The sequence below is a fragment of the Thunnus albacares genome, chromosome 14, assembly GCF_914725855.1.
Source record: "Thunnus albacares chromosome 14, fThuAlb1.1, whole genome shotgun sequence".
Taxonomy (NCBI): domain Eukaryota; kingdom Metazoa; phylum Chordata; class Actinopteri; order Scombriformes; family Scombridae; genus Thunnus; species Thunnus albacares.
The window spans coordinates 17,288,605-17,307,891 of record NC_058119.1 but is presented as its reverse complement, the minus strand read 5'-3'; the positions used below and the strand labels follow the sequence as shown (position 1 = coordinate 17,307,891).

The 19,287-nt window shown below is 39.2% G+C and overlaps 1 protein-coding gene across 3 annotated transcripts in view; it reads right to left on the bottom strand.

The window, feature by feature from the left end:
* LOC122997543 (protocadherin-15-like) overlaps positions 1-19,287 on the bottom strand; it is a 235,022-nt gene that overhangs the window by 84,963 nt on the left and 130,772 nt on the right. For 2 of the 3 annotated variants that reach the window (XM_044373751.1, XM_044373752.1), the window contains 8 exons: positions 18,054-18,173; positions 17,815-17,925; positions 15,469-15,639; positions 11,550-11,658; positions 11,277-11,389; positions 8,196-8,402; positions 5,590-5,724; positions 3,275-3,424 (listed from right to left, as the gene is read on the bottom strand). In XM_044373751.1, the coding sequence (XP_044229686.1) occupies positions 3,275-3,424; positions 5,590-5,724; positions 8,196-8,402; positions 11,277-11,389; positions 11,550-11,658; positions 15,469-15,639; positions 17,815-17,925; positions 18,054-18,173 (1,116 nt within the window). Of the gene's footprint in view, positions 1-3,274; positions 3,425-5,589; positions 5,725-8,195; positions 8,403-11,276; positions 11,390-11,549; positions 11,659-15,468; positions 15,640-17,814; positions 17,926-18,009; positions 18,174-19,287 lie in introns of those variants that run through there. The other variant, XM_044373753.1, reaches the window with a different exon arrangement.

The window sequence follows — 19,287 nt, the reverse complement described above, 5'->3', positions numbered from 1 at the left end:
ATTTTGTTAATGGAATTAAGAATCATGGGTTTCAGAGGGCTGACCCTGAATTGGATCCAGTCATACCTATCAAGTTGTATTCAAATGATTAACAATAATGGGACCATTTAGGGAGTCAAGAATCATGGGATGTGGCGTGCCACAGAGTAGTATCCTGGGTCCTCTATTCTTTTTATTATATATAAATGACTTAAGAGCAACCGCCTCATGCAATCTTTTTTTTATATGCTAACGATTCTGTTTCATTGGTAGCATATAAAGATAAAACAGTGGTTGAGAACACTCAGTGATGAACTTCAAAATGTAAGTAGATGGCTATCAGATAATAGATTATCCCTGCACTTTGGAAAAACTGAAGCCATTATTTTTGGTTCTAAAATAAAATGAGCAAGGTCACCAGGTTTTAAGGTCAAAGTTAAAGAGTTCCATATAAATGACAAAGACAATGTAATTAATCTTGGCTGCATTTCAGACAGGTTTTTATCAGGCCAAAATATTTCTTTAAAAACCTTCACCAAGATAAATCAAATAATTCAGTTTTTAACCATAAAACCAACTTTCTGGACAGCTCAATTCTTCACACACTAGCTAGAGCTCTAGTTCAAAGTGATTTTGATTACGCTACCGTCTCCTGGTACACCGGATTATCACAACACATCAAAAAAAACTACAAAAGGCTCAAAATAAATTGATAAGTGTTATATTTAAAGTCCATCCATGTACATATCTTCATTCTGCATATTTTAAAAAACTTAACTGGTTGATGGTGGAAAAAAACAACCATTTATATTAGATGCTGCTCACCTACAAAGTTGTTAAAAATATGGTACAAAAGTACTTAATTATTTCTAGCTACTTCACAAGAGGTAGCTCGACAGACTTCATATCTTTTTGATTCAATAGTCTAATAGGCAAAAACACATTTCTCTACAGTGCAGCAGTACATTGGAATTATCTGCCCACAAATCTGAAATTGAGTGTTTCACTCGTTTAAACTGGCCTTAAAGAAATGGTTACAAAGTACCATGAAGCATATTCAATTTTAATTCTAACTTTTTATGACCAAGAAAACCTGAGCATGTTGACATAGCTACCCTGCTTGTTGTTGTTTTGCTTTTATCTTGTGGTGTGTTAAATGTTATACTAGAGGACCACAGTGGAAATAAGCCCTTGGGCTTTATTGTGTTTTCATCCTCAGTGATTTTTGGTGTATGTAATAACTGCAGTGCAGTGTTATATGTGCTTTTTAAATCATCAAATAAATTCATTCATTCATTCATTCATTCAATCAGTAAATATTTCTCAAAAGGGGGTTGCAATTGACTGAAGTTGCCAACCTAGAATCCATTTTGGTCACCCATTATCATCTAATGGATACATGACCTGTGTTCCATGTATAGATAGGAACAAATAGTTGGCATTTAGCTGAAAGTATACATGCTGCAGATGTTACAATCTGCCAGACTTTTTCTAATGGCCGTAATATCCTCACTCCTAGTGATTGCAGTTTGGTGAGATTAATGATTGATAAAATTTTGATTGGATGGAATTAATTACATGCTATTTTTTAAATGAGACAGATTACAAAATCATGGAAAGACAGCTGCCGAATAATATTGTCTGGGAAGTAAGCAGAGTATATATATAAAGTTTTTCTGCATGCTCTGTTGTCTGTATTAAGCAGCAACCGTTCCCTTCAAACCAATTATTTAGGGCATCCTGCTGCTTGTAATTATGAGCCCTCATGCTGTAGTTGGCTTCATATCTTTAGGGCGCTGAAACTTTAATCTAAGCTACCCAGACATACAAGGAGGGTTGAATCGAGGGCAACTGGACTTGGTTGTAGCTACTGGAAAACATTTCACCTCTCATCCAAGGGACTTCTTCATTTCTAACTGACTGGTGGGGAGTCCCAGGTATTCACCCTCTGTGGAGTCATTACCAAGGTCATCCCCCACCTACAATGCTGTCCTTTCACCCCTTCCCAAGAGACTTTACAACCATTCGCATTTGGCCTCATGTGACAACTCCAACGACTGTCGTTTACACTCAGCCTCAGGTGACTAACAACTCTAACAACTGTCATAACAACAGCTGGGAGCACTAACAAACCAACCTTGATAACAACCCCACAGTGGTTAAATACCTGGGACTCCCCGCCAGTCAGTTAGAACTGAAGAAGCCCCTTGGATGAGAGGCGAAATGTCTTCATGTAGCTACAACTAAGTCCAGTTGGCCTCAATTCAACCCTCCTTGGATAACCATGACCTGGCTGACTGAGAATCTTTACAGACAAGCTCCCCAAACCTCTTTTTTCATGCTCCTAACGTTGGAGTAAAAGCTGTAGCATCAAATAAGCAGCAGCATCCTCTGGGGGCCTGTGGCTCTCATAAACGGCTTATAAAAATCAGTTAAGCGGTGATACCAGACACTTTGTGACCCCTGGCCTCATTTCAGGGAGGGCGAAACGGCTGGTTTTTAAGGCAGATTAAACTTGACCTTTTCAGTGCCTGACATTTTTTTCGGAGAGGCTGTGCTGAGAGGACAGATCAACTGAAAGATGAAAGATCATGGTCCGACTACCAAATGAGAGACAATGAAATGATGGAACTCTGGACATTAATAGGACATAGCATAATGGGTTTATGGATTTACATTTTGAAGACTGTGTGTGCATGCATATATGCCTGAGCATGTTCTTACACATGTCCTGTAGTTGTGCATGGATGCTTGCTTTTTGTTGGCATTAGCATGTTTACTGTATATGTGCATGTAGGACAGAAAAAATAAAACCATAACCTTTAAAGCCATTGTTCAAGTAAATAATGTGCATAATCCTAAAAACTAATTAAAGTAGAATAACATAAAGAAAACAAAATCCTGTGTTTAAACACTCGAATTCTTTTTATGCAAATGTAAAGATTGATAAATGGTCATCTTTAATGCCCATCAAATTGAATTCACTTCAGTCAAAAGAAAGCAGCTGATTTGCTGGGTAAAAGATTTCCTAGAACCGTGTACTGAAGATGGAGTGAAACATTCTCTCTGACTTGTCTGTCATGACTGTAGATGAGAGGAAGGGAACTGTTCCAGGGGTTTGCCTGTCAACACAATGCGCTGAATTGTTGTGGTTATTTGCTGTGAGCATGAAAGAACTTGTGTGTGAGAGAGATTCTGTGTGATGGGGACAAAGACGGAGGCGTAAAGCAGAGTGCCACAGTAAGACACCAAAAGAGAGGGAGAAAGGCAAGAGAACGATTGTTGAATTGATTACCTGTAGTACTGTCTCCCCTGGCTGCATGTCTGTGAAGACTTCAACGCTGTAGGAGACCTCTGTGAACGTGGGCGTATTGTCATTGGCATCAATGACCAAAATGTTGACAGTTACTGGGCTACTCTGCTGGACGCCATCTGATGCCACCATCTGTAAGCACAAGAAAGAGAGATACAATTGTGGCTTTAGAAACTGAAGACAAGAAAACAGTCCTTTAGTTGAAATAAATCACAGAGAACTGATGTTTCATTTAAGCTTATGCTTTCAAAATTGTTTTGCTTTGATTAGAGAATGTGTGAAACATCAACTTGTGTCTGCTACCTTTCTACTTCAGAAAGCCCACAATAAAGTCACTTACACTCTGCCTTTGCATACAGTATGTTCATTTTTCATTCCCTTAACATTAAAGAAGCCTTTAAAGAGAGGAGAAGAGAGAGCCTGTATGAAGCTTGCCTAAAGGACTGTTTGCAAACTGAGCAAACTACATGTTTATGTGTCCCTGGCAGCTCTGATCTCTAGTACTTGGCAAGGGAGAAAGAAAATGGACTGAGCAGAACTACAAATCAAGTGCAGGAGAAAGGAGATCTAAACAACAACAGTGGCAGCAACACGCAATACATGTTTCTGTGCTTTTCCCCCTAAATTTGCACTCAGTACTGAAATGGAAATGACATGAATTGCTGGTTATACTGTACATCAGAAGGGTGACTTTAGTAGCAACTAAACATTCGCAGTGAAGGTATTGGACACAAACACATAATATCATATATGGCAGCAGCTCTTTTCTCTCCCATCAAACAGTGTTTCTGTTCTCCAGCCAGCCACAGGAGAGAGATGCCAGACAATATCTGGGAGCCCAAGGGGGAAAACGGATTTGGATTTACTGAGTCATCACAACTGTATGTATATGCAATCCATGCTTATACACATATGCAAGTACTGACACGTCTTTGCAAAAAACACACATCCTGTACACAACATGGATGTAAACAATGTCACGCCTGCCTCCTCATCCCTCTCTTCCTCTCGCTCTTGCTCTCACACAAACATAAACAGTAAGAACTGAAACAAAATTTAAAAAAAAAAAAAAAATCATCTTTGAAGGCTATTTATCTAAATTGCATCTGTGTGTTCATTCTCATTCAAGTCCAGGATACCCAGAGTAATTATAAAATTGATTTGATGCTAGCATTTATGCAAATACATGATTTCTCTCAATAACAATCTGTTAAATAACCTCATCTCCATAAAAGCAAATGCACAATCTTCAAAGCGTCTATGCAGTTATCAAGTAAACATTATGTTAACAAGCTTTTAGCAATAACTCAGACAGCCTTGCACTCACTTGCAATGTCTGATAACACAGCCGATTAAGATTATTTGTCCAAGGTGCCGTGGCTAGGCCTTCAGATCAATTTGGCTCATTTTAGAGTTGAAGAAAATTCTCTGACTCATTTATTGGACTCATGTGCTCAGGTAGTGAACTAGTTGTATATAAGATTTAGACATAATGGCAGGTTGTGAAAGCAGCAACAGCATTTGAGCTCCTTCATGACCCAAACTGCAGAAAAAAAACAAAAAAAAAACTATACTGGACATGACCAACATGAGTGGAAGTTGCAAATAAACAAACAAACATGTGCACACACAGGACAAAAAGGGTAAATTATGTACTCAACAAACACATCATACCTTCATAAACTGCTGAAGCTGATGTCCAAAGCAGCTCTACCAACCCAACCAAACCCAGTATTTCATTACAAACTACAGTGAACTGAATCATCATCTCCAGGGATCTATTCCAGCAGAGCTCACTGGAGGCTCATTGTTTGTTTGCTGATCCTCTCTAATCCAGACGAATTACCCTGGATGGAAGGAGCTACTGTATTTCCCAAGGCGCTGTCATACCTCTGGCAGGTGCAGAACAAGTTTCTTTGGTAAAGCGGACATTTTCTTTAAAATACATTTGTCAGTCTGCCTGTGTTTTCTTAAGTTGCAGTATATAACACTATATGATATTGAGATTAACAGGAGATAAAAGTCTTGTGTTTGTATCAAGTGAACATACAAAACTATAAAAGAACTGATGTGCCTTCGGATGGAAATTTGTAAATTCAAGTGAACAGACATTTCACTGCTATTTGTCCACTGATAAAGGTCATATTGCTCTAAAAGTGTCAGGTCAGCTCTGCATCTGCAAGAACGTCTTAGTATAGAGCTAACCTGTGACTTCTATTAATATACACGGAATAGGAGATGTAGGTCACAGGGCTCTAGCGATGTCTTGCAGATAGCTACAGCTGTCTGAGGCCTACCGTGAAAGTATAAGCCATCTGCTTCTCCCGGTCCACAGGTTTGAGGAGCCTCAGGTAGCGGATTATCCCAGTAGGAGTCAGGGCGAAGATCGTGGTGTAGTCACCCAGGGTAATCTTCACCATGGGGTCTTTCGTCTTCCAACAGAAAGATATACAAAAAGAAACACGTTACCATGGCGACATGAGTGTTTCATCATTATTTTCCAAGGCCGCAGCTGTGGGGCTGAGAAAACCTATCAAACAGTACATTTTGATCTGCCAAAGAGTTGAAAAAGTAATCTGCTGGCAGGTCTCTCATCTGTCTTCAGAATACACTGGAGAAGTAGCGGAGGATGGAACCAGAAACCAATGTCTTTTTAACATGATTGTATCAATAAAAAGGAGGAAGAGAGGAAATGACTACAACATACACCCATTATCACCTCTGCTCCTATGTTGGGAAAAAATATTGAGCGAATTAAGCAAGTGTTAAAGAATATCGGTTTTGCAGCTTTTGTTGAAGGTCTCCAGATGCTAAATGAGCTTGAAAGCACTACAAAATGTACCAGAGATGTGTAATCTTTGGGAGTCTCACATCATTGCTGTGGCAAGACCGTGTTAACAAATAAACCTGAAGTCCATTCCGGTTCTTTGCTGTCTGCAGTCTGCTTCGATTCACATCCATCAATGAGTCCTCTTAAGAGAGTTTGGTAAACATCAGGACTGGGTGGCTTATTGATTTTGTTATCTGTTTCCACTTCACTTTGATTTGTTAATCTTCTCCTAAGACTAAGTAAAGGAATATTTTGAAAGATGAACTGAAAGTGGTGGACATTTGTTTGGGCTATGTATGTTTTCCCCCATTTAAATATAACTCTATCAGTGGCTAGGGTGTAGAATTTAAAGCTGTTATAGTGGGCAAATACACACAAACACACATCAGCAGAATCACATAGTTTGTTAATTGTGTCAGATATGTCAAAACACCCCTTTCATCCAACCACACACACAAGAATCAACTGAAAACATTAAAAAATATTTAGAAAGAGTGAAGTTTGTATTCAAAGAGAATAATTGCATGACTTCAGACTTAAGCAAATGCAGACACCGCAACAGAAACATCCATTTGCATATAAAGGAGAGCACAGCACAGCAAAACACTCCAAATACACACACTCTTGTTAGAAAATAATAGTCAGTGCATCCGTGAGATTATTCTATGCACACACTTGTCATTACTGGAGACCTGCTTAGTATTTAATTCATTGTTTATGAAAATTTGAAGTAAAAAAAAAACATAATTTCTACTGTTGTGATCTTACTGGAGAGCTCACCTATTGTGTTTTTTCTCCAAAACAGAGTCAAAAAGTACTGTATGTTGTGGATGTCTCCAGCACTGAAGAGTGCTTTCAGTTTGTTTTGACTTTTTGCAAAGTGATTCATGCATTAACAGTGGGGATGTCCCAAGTCAGTTTGCGGATCAAGGCATTTTGTAATCGGCATCAGCTTTATGACCTATTGCACTTCAGGTACGACAGCTGTCAAAGCCGCTCCATTTCATTTTTGTAAAAAACACTGGAAGACTGGAACAGTGCAGCATTGCAGAAAAATGAACAGTAGATATTTTTTCAGTTAATGATATCCACATTGTCACTGTGCCACAGCAAGCACGGAGTGAGCAGAGGTACTTTTTTGGAGTTCTTTTTCAAAAACATTCAATTTGCTTGCAATTTTCAGATAAGATGACACAAAGTTTAGCTTTTGGTTGAAAACCACATTTAACCTTCAGTATTTTGTTCAAACTGAAGAGGAAGAGAAGTTGTTTAAATCCTATCCAGACCATGTGCAACAACAGTTTCACATTGGCACTTCTCTCCTCAGAGATATACAAAAACACTCCAGGGCACTATAGAAAATATTGTAAGAAACTTTGATGCAGATTTAATGCAGAACTATCACGAGCAGTCAAATCCCTAAATTGAATTGGTTTTCCTGATATAAATGTAGCCCTACTTTAGGACATTAAGTGTGCACAGTGCAGCTGTATTATGCTGGGAAACATAAATATTGGATTAAACTCAATATTTAAGGCCTCTGGAGCGACCTGGTAGTGCATGCCACATAACCGACATGTCCCTGGTTCGATTTCAGCCAGGGACCTTTGTTGCACGTCTCCCCTTGTTTCCTGTCTGCCACCTCACTATCCAATAAAGGCAAAAATGCCAAAAAAATTATCTTAAAAAAAACAAACAAACAAACAAAAAAAAAACACACACACACACACACTATATTTAAGGCCTCACATCAAAGATTAGTTGCAAAACACGGGACATCCCTATGTTACACTCTTAGATGCAGTGACACACACAAAGCATCCCCTTTACCTACAGGTGTATGACCAGGAGCCAGCTACAACAAGGAAAAAAAATACAGCAGGAAGATGACTCAATGAACGTGTTATTTTCTGTGAGTACACAACACTAACACACGAATAAATGCGGCCCTTTAATCAATGTTAATCAAAGCACTACAAGTGCTTTGTGTTTGTATGCACAGATACATATATGGGTGGACGTGTGCAAAGTGTAGGCAACAGTGAGCATAGGCTGTTAAAGGTCTCTCTCTACCTCCTCAATGTCATTATCCAGAGCGATGATTCCCAGGGGGGCAGTGAGGTTGGCACTGGCTGAGATAGTCGTACCCACGGGGGAGGACTCACTCACGTAGCCCTGATAGGTAGCAAACTGGAAATATGGTGCCTGGTTGTTTTCATCCAGGATTTCTATAATTAGGTCAGCATAAGCGGGAAGGGGATGACCGTTGTCCTGTTCAGCCTATGGAAAAACAAAAACAAAAAAAAAAGAGAGAAAGTCTACAGTCAGCACATCAGATATCAACAATCCTTTAAAAAGTTGTAATTTTCGAAATAAACCAGAAAAAGACTCTGCTTGAAATTCATTAAAAGGTGCAGTACTTATAATGAGTCCGGATGGTGAGAGTAACATGGAGAGTTACTGTATGCGGACCCTACTCTTATGCAGGCACAGGGACAAAGAGCCATAATTTCTCTGAATGTCATTTCAATTACAAAAAAGCTACACTGACTAAATTTAATCAGAGGTCCACTTAGGATTAGGCCTCAGTAATTACCAGGGCACTTAACGCAAATACCATCATTTGTAGGGGGAGAGACAGTAAATAGTGGTGCTTGCTACTCCTTCAAATGAGTGACCAATGAAAGAAGGAATTTCAGTGGAAATATTACGAGCCAATTCAGTGCCAAAATTAACCAAAAAACTGTGTTAATGTGTAAATGAATGTACCGGCACTTGCTTCTGATTTGGTCTGTCTATGGCTGATTGTAAACACTCCTTCCTATTCATTTTCCAGTGCAGCTGGTGGGTGACACGACTGCTTAACACAATACATTATCACATATCAAAATGTGTGTTGTCTCATCTCTTTACAAAACATAAACCTAAAAGAATCTGTACTTTAACCTGAGTTGCGTCTGATACTACCACACAGTGTAAGCGGTCCAGTCACGCTATCATTGCAAGGTTTCCCTTCCTGAGCATACATGACGCTATTGCCTCCCACACTGCCATGCTTCAGAAACATTAAGGCTTCGAAAACACAGATGGAAAGGGGGAGTGAGACAACATCAGTTTAAGCCATTACCTGGAACTAATTCTTCACATTAGCTCAATTTCACCGGGCTTGTGTTGCAGAGTGCCGATTGTACAAGAAGAATATAGTTCTACTACTAAATACTAAAGTGCAGGAGCAAAAAACTCTTTAATCTTTTCTTGTTTATTTTCTTGTGTGTATACCGTAAGATTCCACACCACTGCTGCACATCCAGTTGAGTTTCACTCCAGCTGAGATGCACACCTGTTTTTATTGCCACGCCAACGTTACGCCAGACTATCTTTTCTGAACATCTTCTACTTCTTCTTTTCTTCCCTTATCAGAGTGATAATAAAGAACGCCCACATTTCGCTGACCCAAAGATCCAATCTGCTCACACAAACACCTGAGGGGAAAGTGCTGTCATTGACAGACAAAGTGTGTGTGCCAGGATGTTCTCTCTTTGTCTCGACATTCACACACACACACATTCTTGTCTGAGAGAGAAAAGACGGGGTGTAGGATTACAGTGTTCCCTGGTGATTTTGCTCTTTAGCGGTGTCCCTATTTCTGGGAGGCAGTGCTAAATGACCTGCGCTCCACTGTTATAACACACAGGCCTGCAGGAGATTCATTGCTACTCCAAGTCATTGTTTATCACTCACTCTTGATTCTCCCATCCTGACTCCATCATCCTTATCGTGTCATACTGAATCTCTTTGCTTTCTTTTTTCTATATGACCACCCTATTTCTCTACGTCTCCATCTACCTTTGTCACTTGTCTTCATTTCATCCCAGTCATCTTGGTAGATAAGGCTCCATCAGGATCAGTGATGACTTATAAAGCACAACAGATGTGTTTTCTAAAATGTGCTTGAGATGCTGCAGCTCATTCCACTATTAGTGTGTGAGGATCCTCTCAAGAATTAGCTATGTTAACCACACGCTGAGCTACATCTGAAAACTCTCCAGATACCAAAATCTAATTCTCACTTCCCTGCTCCTCTGAGTCCTAGAGAAATGGTCCCTCGCCCTCTCTATGACTCAGGTAGATAAGGTTCCTACCGTCCTCCACACACATCTCTCTCTATATATATCTCAGTCTTTTCCAGCTCTCCCTTTGAACTGCCTCGCTTCCTCTAGCTATGCACAATCCCTCCCAAAGACATGCAAAATGCCTCTCGTATGATCAATCTTTCCTCTCCTGCTTCCTCTTGTAGAAATCAGCTCTTCCTGTCATCTCTTTGCTTCCCAGCTATCCCGGTAAACAGCAGGTTACACACAGCACTCAGAGGTGTTCTCGAGGTTAGTGATGGGTGGATGGAAAGTTCATCTGTGCTGCTGCTCTGCACCAGCAGCACTAAGACAATCCCTGACTCTGCTTTATATTAGGATTCATGAAAGCACAGCAGCCTTTCTTCCCTCAAAGTCCATAAATCATAACATCTTTTTCACCCTAATCTCCAAAGCAGCTAAAGATAAGGTTAATGGCCTTCAGGACTGAGGTTATCTAGGTGGAGCCGAGTAAGGGTGCTTGCTAAACTTCTTGAGATATAAGTTAAACTTGATGTGACACAAGCATATTAGAAATACCGGGACAGAAGTGAGATGTTTAATAAAACAACTTTTTTTCCCAATGCAGCAAAGGAATCAATATTTTACCTTGAGCTGAACCCTGAATAAGATAATAAATGGAGCCTTATTATCTAAATCGGGGTTCACATTCAGTAGATGTCTTTGGAAATTTGTAATTTTAGCACTTTAAAAAAAACAACAAAAAAACCCAGCCTAGATTGACTAAGTACATCTGTGGATTCACAGCATCAGGCGATCATTTTTTGTTTGTTGTAATTCTTCACAGCAGTGTAAGTTTCTTTTTTGTTCAGCCTACTCATTGTGTGACCTTACAGCACACGGTGGTTTTTTGAAGCAGGTTTAGGTTCAATCAAAGTTCACACTGTAACTCTTGCCAGCAGCATAGGAGAGGCCGTGTACCCTTTAATAAAACAAAAACAGGGCTCTTTCTGGTGATGCAATAAAAAGGAGTTAATATGTCAAATTGAATTTTATTGTTTACCTTGATGATGAGTGTGAACCTTTGATACACGTCCCTGCTGATCGGTTGCAGAACACGCAGCTCTGCAGTGGTTCTGTTCAGGGAGAAATACTCTGTATATGTGACTGGATGACCTGCAATAAAGAATAAAAATATTCACGGATTTGGATTCAGTGCACTTTATGGCACCATGAACAACACCAGAGTGAACATTCAGAAGTCAAGTCATGGCATACCGACAGAGCCAAAGAAGATTAAATACATAAAATCAATGAAGATACGTGATGAACCTACCAACCAGGATGTAGTAAAAAATACCAGGTCTGTCTGATGGGGGCTGTATGTTTCTGTCCATGTCCACTGCCCGGATTGGAGGGGTCACGTTCAATGGGTTCAGTTTATTCTGCAACAAGGAAGGGCAAAATTAGTCAACAACACCGCAACACACTCGCATGCAAATTCATTTATTTCCTGTTGTCTGTGTAGTTGTAGCCTATAGTTACACAGATAAAATAACTGAGTGTATCATTATGCAGAGAGAGGAATTTCAGTGTCTTGTGAACCAGAAATTTTGCTCATCATTAGCTGCCCTGAAAAAAATATTTTGTGTGCTATATAACAATACCTTGGCTTCTGTATAATCTTTTTTGACATGTTGTATTTTAGTTCCTTGCAACTCTGCTCCTCCACATAAAAACAGCACTCTTTAGAGAAGCTGCCCTGGCCTCTCCTCGTGGCCCATTAAAGAAAGTGTTTTCTGCTTTTAAATAGGATGAGAGGAGCTGTTGGGCACTCTTGAAGCTCACCCTATCTCCACCTGCTGATTCTGTATTCCTCCTAATAAGTTTATCCTGCCTCAGTCTCTTCTCCATATAGTAGGTAGGATAGAGCTTGGGCCTGTGGTCACCAAAACTGCAGAGATAAGAAAGCTACAACCATGTGTGCTTTCCCCAGTTTGCTCTAGTAGCTACACTTGTCCTAAGTTTCAGGAAAGTAAAGACCACAGTGTCTTTCTCATTGTGGTTTATTAAAAAAAAGGCTAACAGTCATTATTAGGAAATCAAAAGGAACACAGCTGATTTAGGCAAGTGCCTTAGCAGTCAAAATCCATAGCAAACCAGCTAATTATTAGAGTATTTAACGAAAAAGCCAGTGCTATTAGATCTTTTTTCTCATCAGCATGCTTCTAAATATGCCTAATAGAGTTGCATATCTGGGATAATCTGTTTGTGGTGCTGTAGGCTACTTTTCCTGCTCATGCATACTCAGACATCATCAGCACTAATTATCCAGCTTTACCCCTGCACTTTTGCACCAACATATGGCTTAGTGGGAATATGTTTAGCACATCACATTTAAGAATACCTCTTCTCATGCAAAATGCCTCCATATGGCTGATACAATGTGTGTGAGTATGCAAAGAGGCCTGTGCTGAACTTCCTTAGCATAGACGGGGACATGGCTAACAGCTCTCTGGCAGGAAGAATCCCTCCCTGAGGGGGTATATTTATATCCCACAGCTCTGGAGTAATCCTTACACCCCTCCCTAACCAGCCCTCTCGCTTTTACAATGTCTGGAGGTGCGCTAAATCAAATCCCCCTAGCTCTGCACAATGATGATTAGCTATAATACCCTCCTCCAGCAGTCATTATCTGAGGGACTCCAGAGCCCACATTATATCCCCCCAGGGCAAAAAATAAATACAGATCAACTTAATAATGCCTGTCTAGCCATTGTGATTAATTACAATACACTCATCAATTATGAGAAGACAAATCTCCCCGTGGACAGATATGTTAGCATAATGGTTACACTGCAGAATGGAGAAAAATCAAAGACCAGCAAAAAAACTGACTGAAAACTGCAAATCCAATGTAGGCCATTCCTAAAAAATGTTATGAAATTAAATTGTGCACTATTTAAGGAAAGTAAAAAAAGGAGAATATGTTATATGTTATGAAACAGACTTGATGCACTGGATATATTCTGGAAAAACTCAACGTTAGGAAGCAGAGTGTAGAGTAAATATATAGAGGATAAATTATACTGAAAGTTATGTCAGTAACAACAACAGACATGTCAGTATGAAATGTAGCATCTCTGTAACATCAGACTTTACTCGTATGAAGCTTTGAGAGGATGAAGCCATGTGGTGCTCAGCGGTAAAAAGGCAGGAAGAAAAGGACAAAGGCCAACCTTTTCTCACACTGATGTAAAAGCTTTGTGTAGCAAAAGCTTCGGTTTGTTTAGCCGGAGCTCCAAGGTCCAGCATAGCAGTCTGCAAACCTTTTATCATAAATTATATATTACATGGGCAAACTCTGAATGAAAAGCCTGAACAAATAACTGTGACTCACGATGGCTGCTCCCCTCGACCATAGCTGTAGACACACATGGCACTGTACATGCACAAATGTATATATACATTTTTTGTCACTCCCTCTTCCACCTTAGGCCTCAATCTATAACATTTGATTTTCTCAACCAATTTATATAGCTCCCACTGTGTTGTTATTGCCGGAATCCGTATTATTTAATCTCTCTGCCTCTCTCTGTTCAATCTCTCTCTGTTAAATCTCTCTGTTCAATTTAATTCAGTTCAGTGCAACTCGTATGTTCACCACAGTACATTTAACTTGACACAGTCTTTTCCCAATACTGCTTCAGAGCAGTATTCTCAGCTAAATGTATCCTGTAACTTCATCACACTCGAGTTGGTGGCTGTAATGAAACTATTATTGGTCTTCCAACCAACAGTAAAAAACAAAAAAATAAAGTTGGCAGTTTTTTGTAAAGCAATTCCAGTTATTAGAAAAAGCTAAATGCTCTGCTGTTACAGTAAGCATTTAACATTAACCATATATATTGCATAAAAGTAGTAAAATGTGAAAATATTTGTACTGGCAGGTCTACAAAATTTACAAAACTGACATTTAGTTGGTCAAGAGCTCATACACAGACAACCTAATGCGGGCAATTTAGAGTTTCTAATTCACACCTCTTGTACTTTGTCTTCAGACTGTGGAAGGGAACTGGATCACTCAGAGGAAACCCATGTGATGATGAGGAAAACATGCAAACTCCACACTGAATGGAGTCGGGCTGAGATTCAAAGCCACAACCTAACTTATCTGAGGAGACCACAGTGCCGACTGTAATTCAGTCCAGTCCAATAAATCAAATTCAATCCAGACTACTCCAATCCCATCCACCCCCTATTCAACATAGTTAAATCTGATCCAGTCTACTCTGCTGATGAGGACCATATAATATGGTCCAACAAGTGGAAATTTAATTGAGATTGAGAACTGTTTATTTCCAAGATTATTAAGAATGAACTGTCAAACAAAGTCAAGCAACTGTACTATGTTGGGAATCAGTCTTGCACATATAACTCATTACTGCACATGAATAAAGCACACTTATACAATATACTGCATAGAGCTTCTCATTTCAATTTCTTCTACAGTTTGTTCTCTACTTACTATTTACTTTTTGTTTGTGTATATAGCTTTATATCAATTTGGATTCATGGATAGTTTTCCCCATTTTTCATTTTATATTTTCATCCCTGCTTGCTCTAACCTTTTTGTACCTTACCTACTGTACGTGGTCTGTTTATTCTCTTATCTAGTCTTGTCCAATTCAATATTTCAGCACATTTCACTTCAGTTCAATTTCCATTTGAATCAGTCCACTTCAGTTCAATTCATTCTAATGTTCTGTCCATGCATAGAAATACACAGTATATACATATTTTAGAGAAATACATAAACTGTGTACAGACATATATGAATTATAGTGGTGCACTACTTTCTATCCATCTCACCAGTGGTGTTTAACCGTCATCCCAGGTCAACTCAGCCTTCAGCTCTAATTACTGGTCCAACAGACCAGAAAATGCCCCTGGAATTACCATGCTGAGACAAAAACAGCAAAGCTTATTCTGCCTCCAGGTAAGCAGGCAAAACAAGGTGTAATCGAACAGTAGGCAGTTTAAAAGGTGTGGCATAGTTAAATATTTATTCTAACAGGAATACATGTAGCACAAATGTATAACAAATCAGGATTATATGTGCACAGCGCACAATCACACACAAAAGCACAGCCAGGTGATACAAATATGCACATACTATTAACAGGAGGAATTCTGTTAAAATGACCTTGTGGAACAGCAGTGTGTTTGCGCTTGCCTGTCTGCCTGGTTCTTACCGGTTCAGTGAATTCAGGGATAGCAACGCGGTAGGTGAGGGGGTTGCAGTCGCGGGTGTTGTTCACCAAAACACAAGGCAGAAACATGGGGCCCAGGTCGTCTCCGTCCAAAACATCCACAGTCAGAGTCGTGGTAGCTGTTCGTCTGTTGGGAGGGTATGGAGCGCGGTCCTGGAAGATGAAACAAATGCTTTCAATTTCAACCTTCAAACTACCAGACGATTTGTTGTTTTGTGCACTGAGGCTATACACTCCTCAAGCTAAAATCAATATAACATGTTAAAACCATAACACATCTCTGCAGCTGTTCTTCAGTATATATTAAAGTGGTGGCCGCTCTGGAAGCTCACAGTCATGCATTAATTCTGTGTTTATACTTCACTTGTTTGACTGCAGGAAAGGATGCTGAAACCCATTTCCTTCTCCTTAAAGTAGAACATTATAGATATGTTTTCTGCTGTAAAAAAGTTACCTTATAATTTAACTTTTAATACAGTGTGTTAATACCAGGTCGTCTAAGGAAATTTAAAACTTGCTGTCATCACAACAGACTATAGTCACTGCTAAATAAACATGCACAGTCACATTTTGCTATCTTAATGCAGTAAGGAAAAAAATATACACAATTTAAAGTAAGGTTGTGGAAGAGCTTAGACATAAAACCAAATGTTATGTTAAAAACATGAAGTTTTGCTACATAATCCATAACCTTGGCAGCTTTTTCAGACAGTAGTCAGGTAACACTGCTCTCACTTGTGCATGTATTTGAATGGATGAGACGGTCCTGTTGTGATGCAAACAATGCATCCAAAACCAGACGGATCAGCGCTACTCCTCTATGTTCTACAAAACATCTTCTTTTTAAGGAAATCATTTTTGGTAATAAAATGTATCCTACAGCTTTATCCTTAAAGATCTCCCCTTGGGGTGCTGTTGCTTCCCAGAATGGTACGCTGAGGAAGTGAACACCACACCTCAAAGATACACACCGTCAGTGTAATTGAAGTCTTGAGACAAGCGGCGCAGAGTTCTGTAAATACCATGCATTCTTTCTTTCTCTACTTTCTCATGCATGAAATGTAGAGAATAGGAGATGGGTTGACTGCTAAATAATTATCTGTCCTCTTCTATTCTCTAGTGTAGACTGTAATCTTTCATTATCACTAAGGTCATCATTAAGGTTAATGATTATGTAATCATTGAATGGGATGTGATTATGATATAATGATAATTGTTGCTTGTTTTTTGAAAATATGGGTTCCATACTGAGACTCTGCTGTCAAACAGTATGCCTTTGAATCATTCAGAACAGTCCATGGGAATGTGGATTTCTTAGCCTGGCTGTTTCTCTGATTTAATTCTTGGCCAGTAGCTTTGCAGTGGCTCTTGGTCAACAGACATTTTCTGCCTAATAGCCAGGGGTAGGGACCAGAGAAATGCCCTCATTATAATTCATGCCGCTTTAATGGCATCATTAGGATTACTTGTTTTACAATATTTTCTCGGTCATGTTGCCCCATGAGAGTGTGAAGTAAAATGCCTTCCCTCAAGTAAAATCCATAGTTAAATCAACTCTGATATGCAAATCTACTCTGGTATGTACAGACTACAAACAGTTATCTCAGAAAGTCTCCAAGACAGCTTCAATCACTTTTAAAATAAAAAATAGAAAGAAGAGAAGTGAGTTGTACTGAGACCCTGAAGGGTTCAGTCTTCTCTGCCTAATATGCTGACTGTAAGCAATTCTGAATTAGTTAAATGTGAGTTAAACAGCTTGTTTTTGTGATGTCCTTACACTTTTAATAGAGAAATCTCTAATTACTTCTTGTTAACATATCAAAAGGAACAGACATCTCCCTCTGATGACTGGCAAAACTGAAAGTGAAAAGGATGGTTTGCTAGATGAGAAAATTATTATTTTTCAAAAATACACTACACCTTTCCTTAAAACTGCACTTTGGATAGAAATTATGTAGTGTAAGGACTTGAACTCATCGAAACAGCAAACTATTGACTTTTTGTTAAAAACGTCCACCCCCTAAAATAAGTAAAAGATTTGAAATGTGGTGAAAACACTCTTAAGTCAGGAAAGAAAACGGGTCTTGGAGTGTTCCCATTCCATGCTACAATTGAAAATGTGTGAATACGGCTACTGAATACAAAAAACATCTCGGTTTAATGGGATTAAGAGTTCTTTAACCTCAAGGTCAATGTTGAGATACACAATCTCACACAAATAGAGAAAAGCATACCGATCAAGGCCTATTTCTAAACTGTTGATAGTGATAATGGTGTTTACACTTGCAATCAAAAGTAACTTGTGCCCGTGCAGACTTGCTCACTTACATTGGCTTGTACCAACACCAGGTAGCGAGTTCTCTCCTCATAGTTTAGCCTCTCTGCCAGAATAATGTGTCCTGAAAGGGTGTTTGCAACACTCACTGTCCTATTAGATGCCTGGAAGAGAGAGAGAGTTGATATGATAAGACAGAAAGAAAGGTGGATGTGAGCAATAAGTTGTTGATTGTTGAAGAAATTTACAATGGTGTAGAGGGTGTTTATCATGGCGTGACTTGTCCATATACCGGATCATTGGGGTTGTAAAGAATGCTGTATTCTATATGTCCATTGGGCCCGTCATCAATGTCCGTAGCGCCATTATTTCCTGAGAAACCGGTGAATATGGTTGTTCCAACGGGTGTGAGCTAGAGAAAAATATGAGAGTGAGTCAACAGCTAAAAAAGCCCCTTGTGAGTACAACATCCTCTTACAGTACTGTAGAGAGCTCATGCATATAGCTATTACTGTAGCCACTCTACCCCATTAGTATGCTAAAATAAAAAAATAATAAAAAAAAAAATCAAGAAGGGAAATGTTGCAGTCAGCAGCAGTCTGAAGGCTTATGCACATCGCTGACAGAATAACAAAAAGTAAGTATGAGAACCACTGCGGTTCCCCAGAGCCCTCAGTCCACAGTACCAGCCAGTGGGCAGGAGAGCTTGTTCAGGGGAGAAGTTGACAGCAATGTAGAATGAATCACTATACTGCTGGGGCTGCTGCATAAGGCTATGGTAACACACTGTGACAGGAATTTTGGACATGCAATGTACACAAAGAGTGAACACCAGAGACAGATCTCAGCAGGGAATTATCTCCTAATCTCAAAACACATAACTGGAAAGTCAGTGGATTTGATTAATCGTCTTGAATCGTTGCAGGTGATGCAGGTTTTTCTTTTTTGAAAGGGGGAAAAGATTGTCCTGTTTCTTGCTGGTTAGATGTATGAAAGTGAATGCACAGCAGGCTGCAGCAAATTTCCAGAATGCTCTCCTGACCTGCCAGCTTACATGAATACATATGTGACAAACATTGTATGAACTTGAACAGAACACATATTCTGCCTGCTATATCTTATAAAATATTTATAGATTAGTTGTTAAGGATGAAAATATTTTAGTTTCTATTATTCCACATATTAAAAGTGAAACAATAATTTGTAGTTCACTAGAAAACTAGTAACTAATAGTTGCAGGTGGTCACTTAGTCAAGTTTTTCAATAACAGAGTCAGTGATTCAGCTTGACTTTTCAGGATCACTTTGATAGACAATGGGCAAAGATGTGAAGCGACAATGTGTGGAATTTTAACATTTATGATTTTATGCTAACACCTTGGGGGACATTGAGATGAATATACTGAAACCAAAACATAGACTGCACCACTTTTCACTGCGATAGGCAATTTTTTCTACAAAAGAAAAACATATGACCTCAGGATAATTTGGAAGATGCAATAATCACATTAAAGTCTTACACAATGT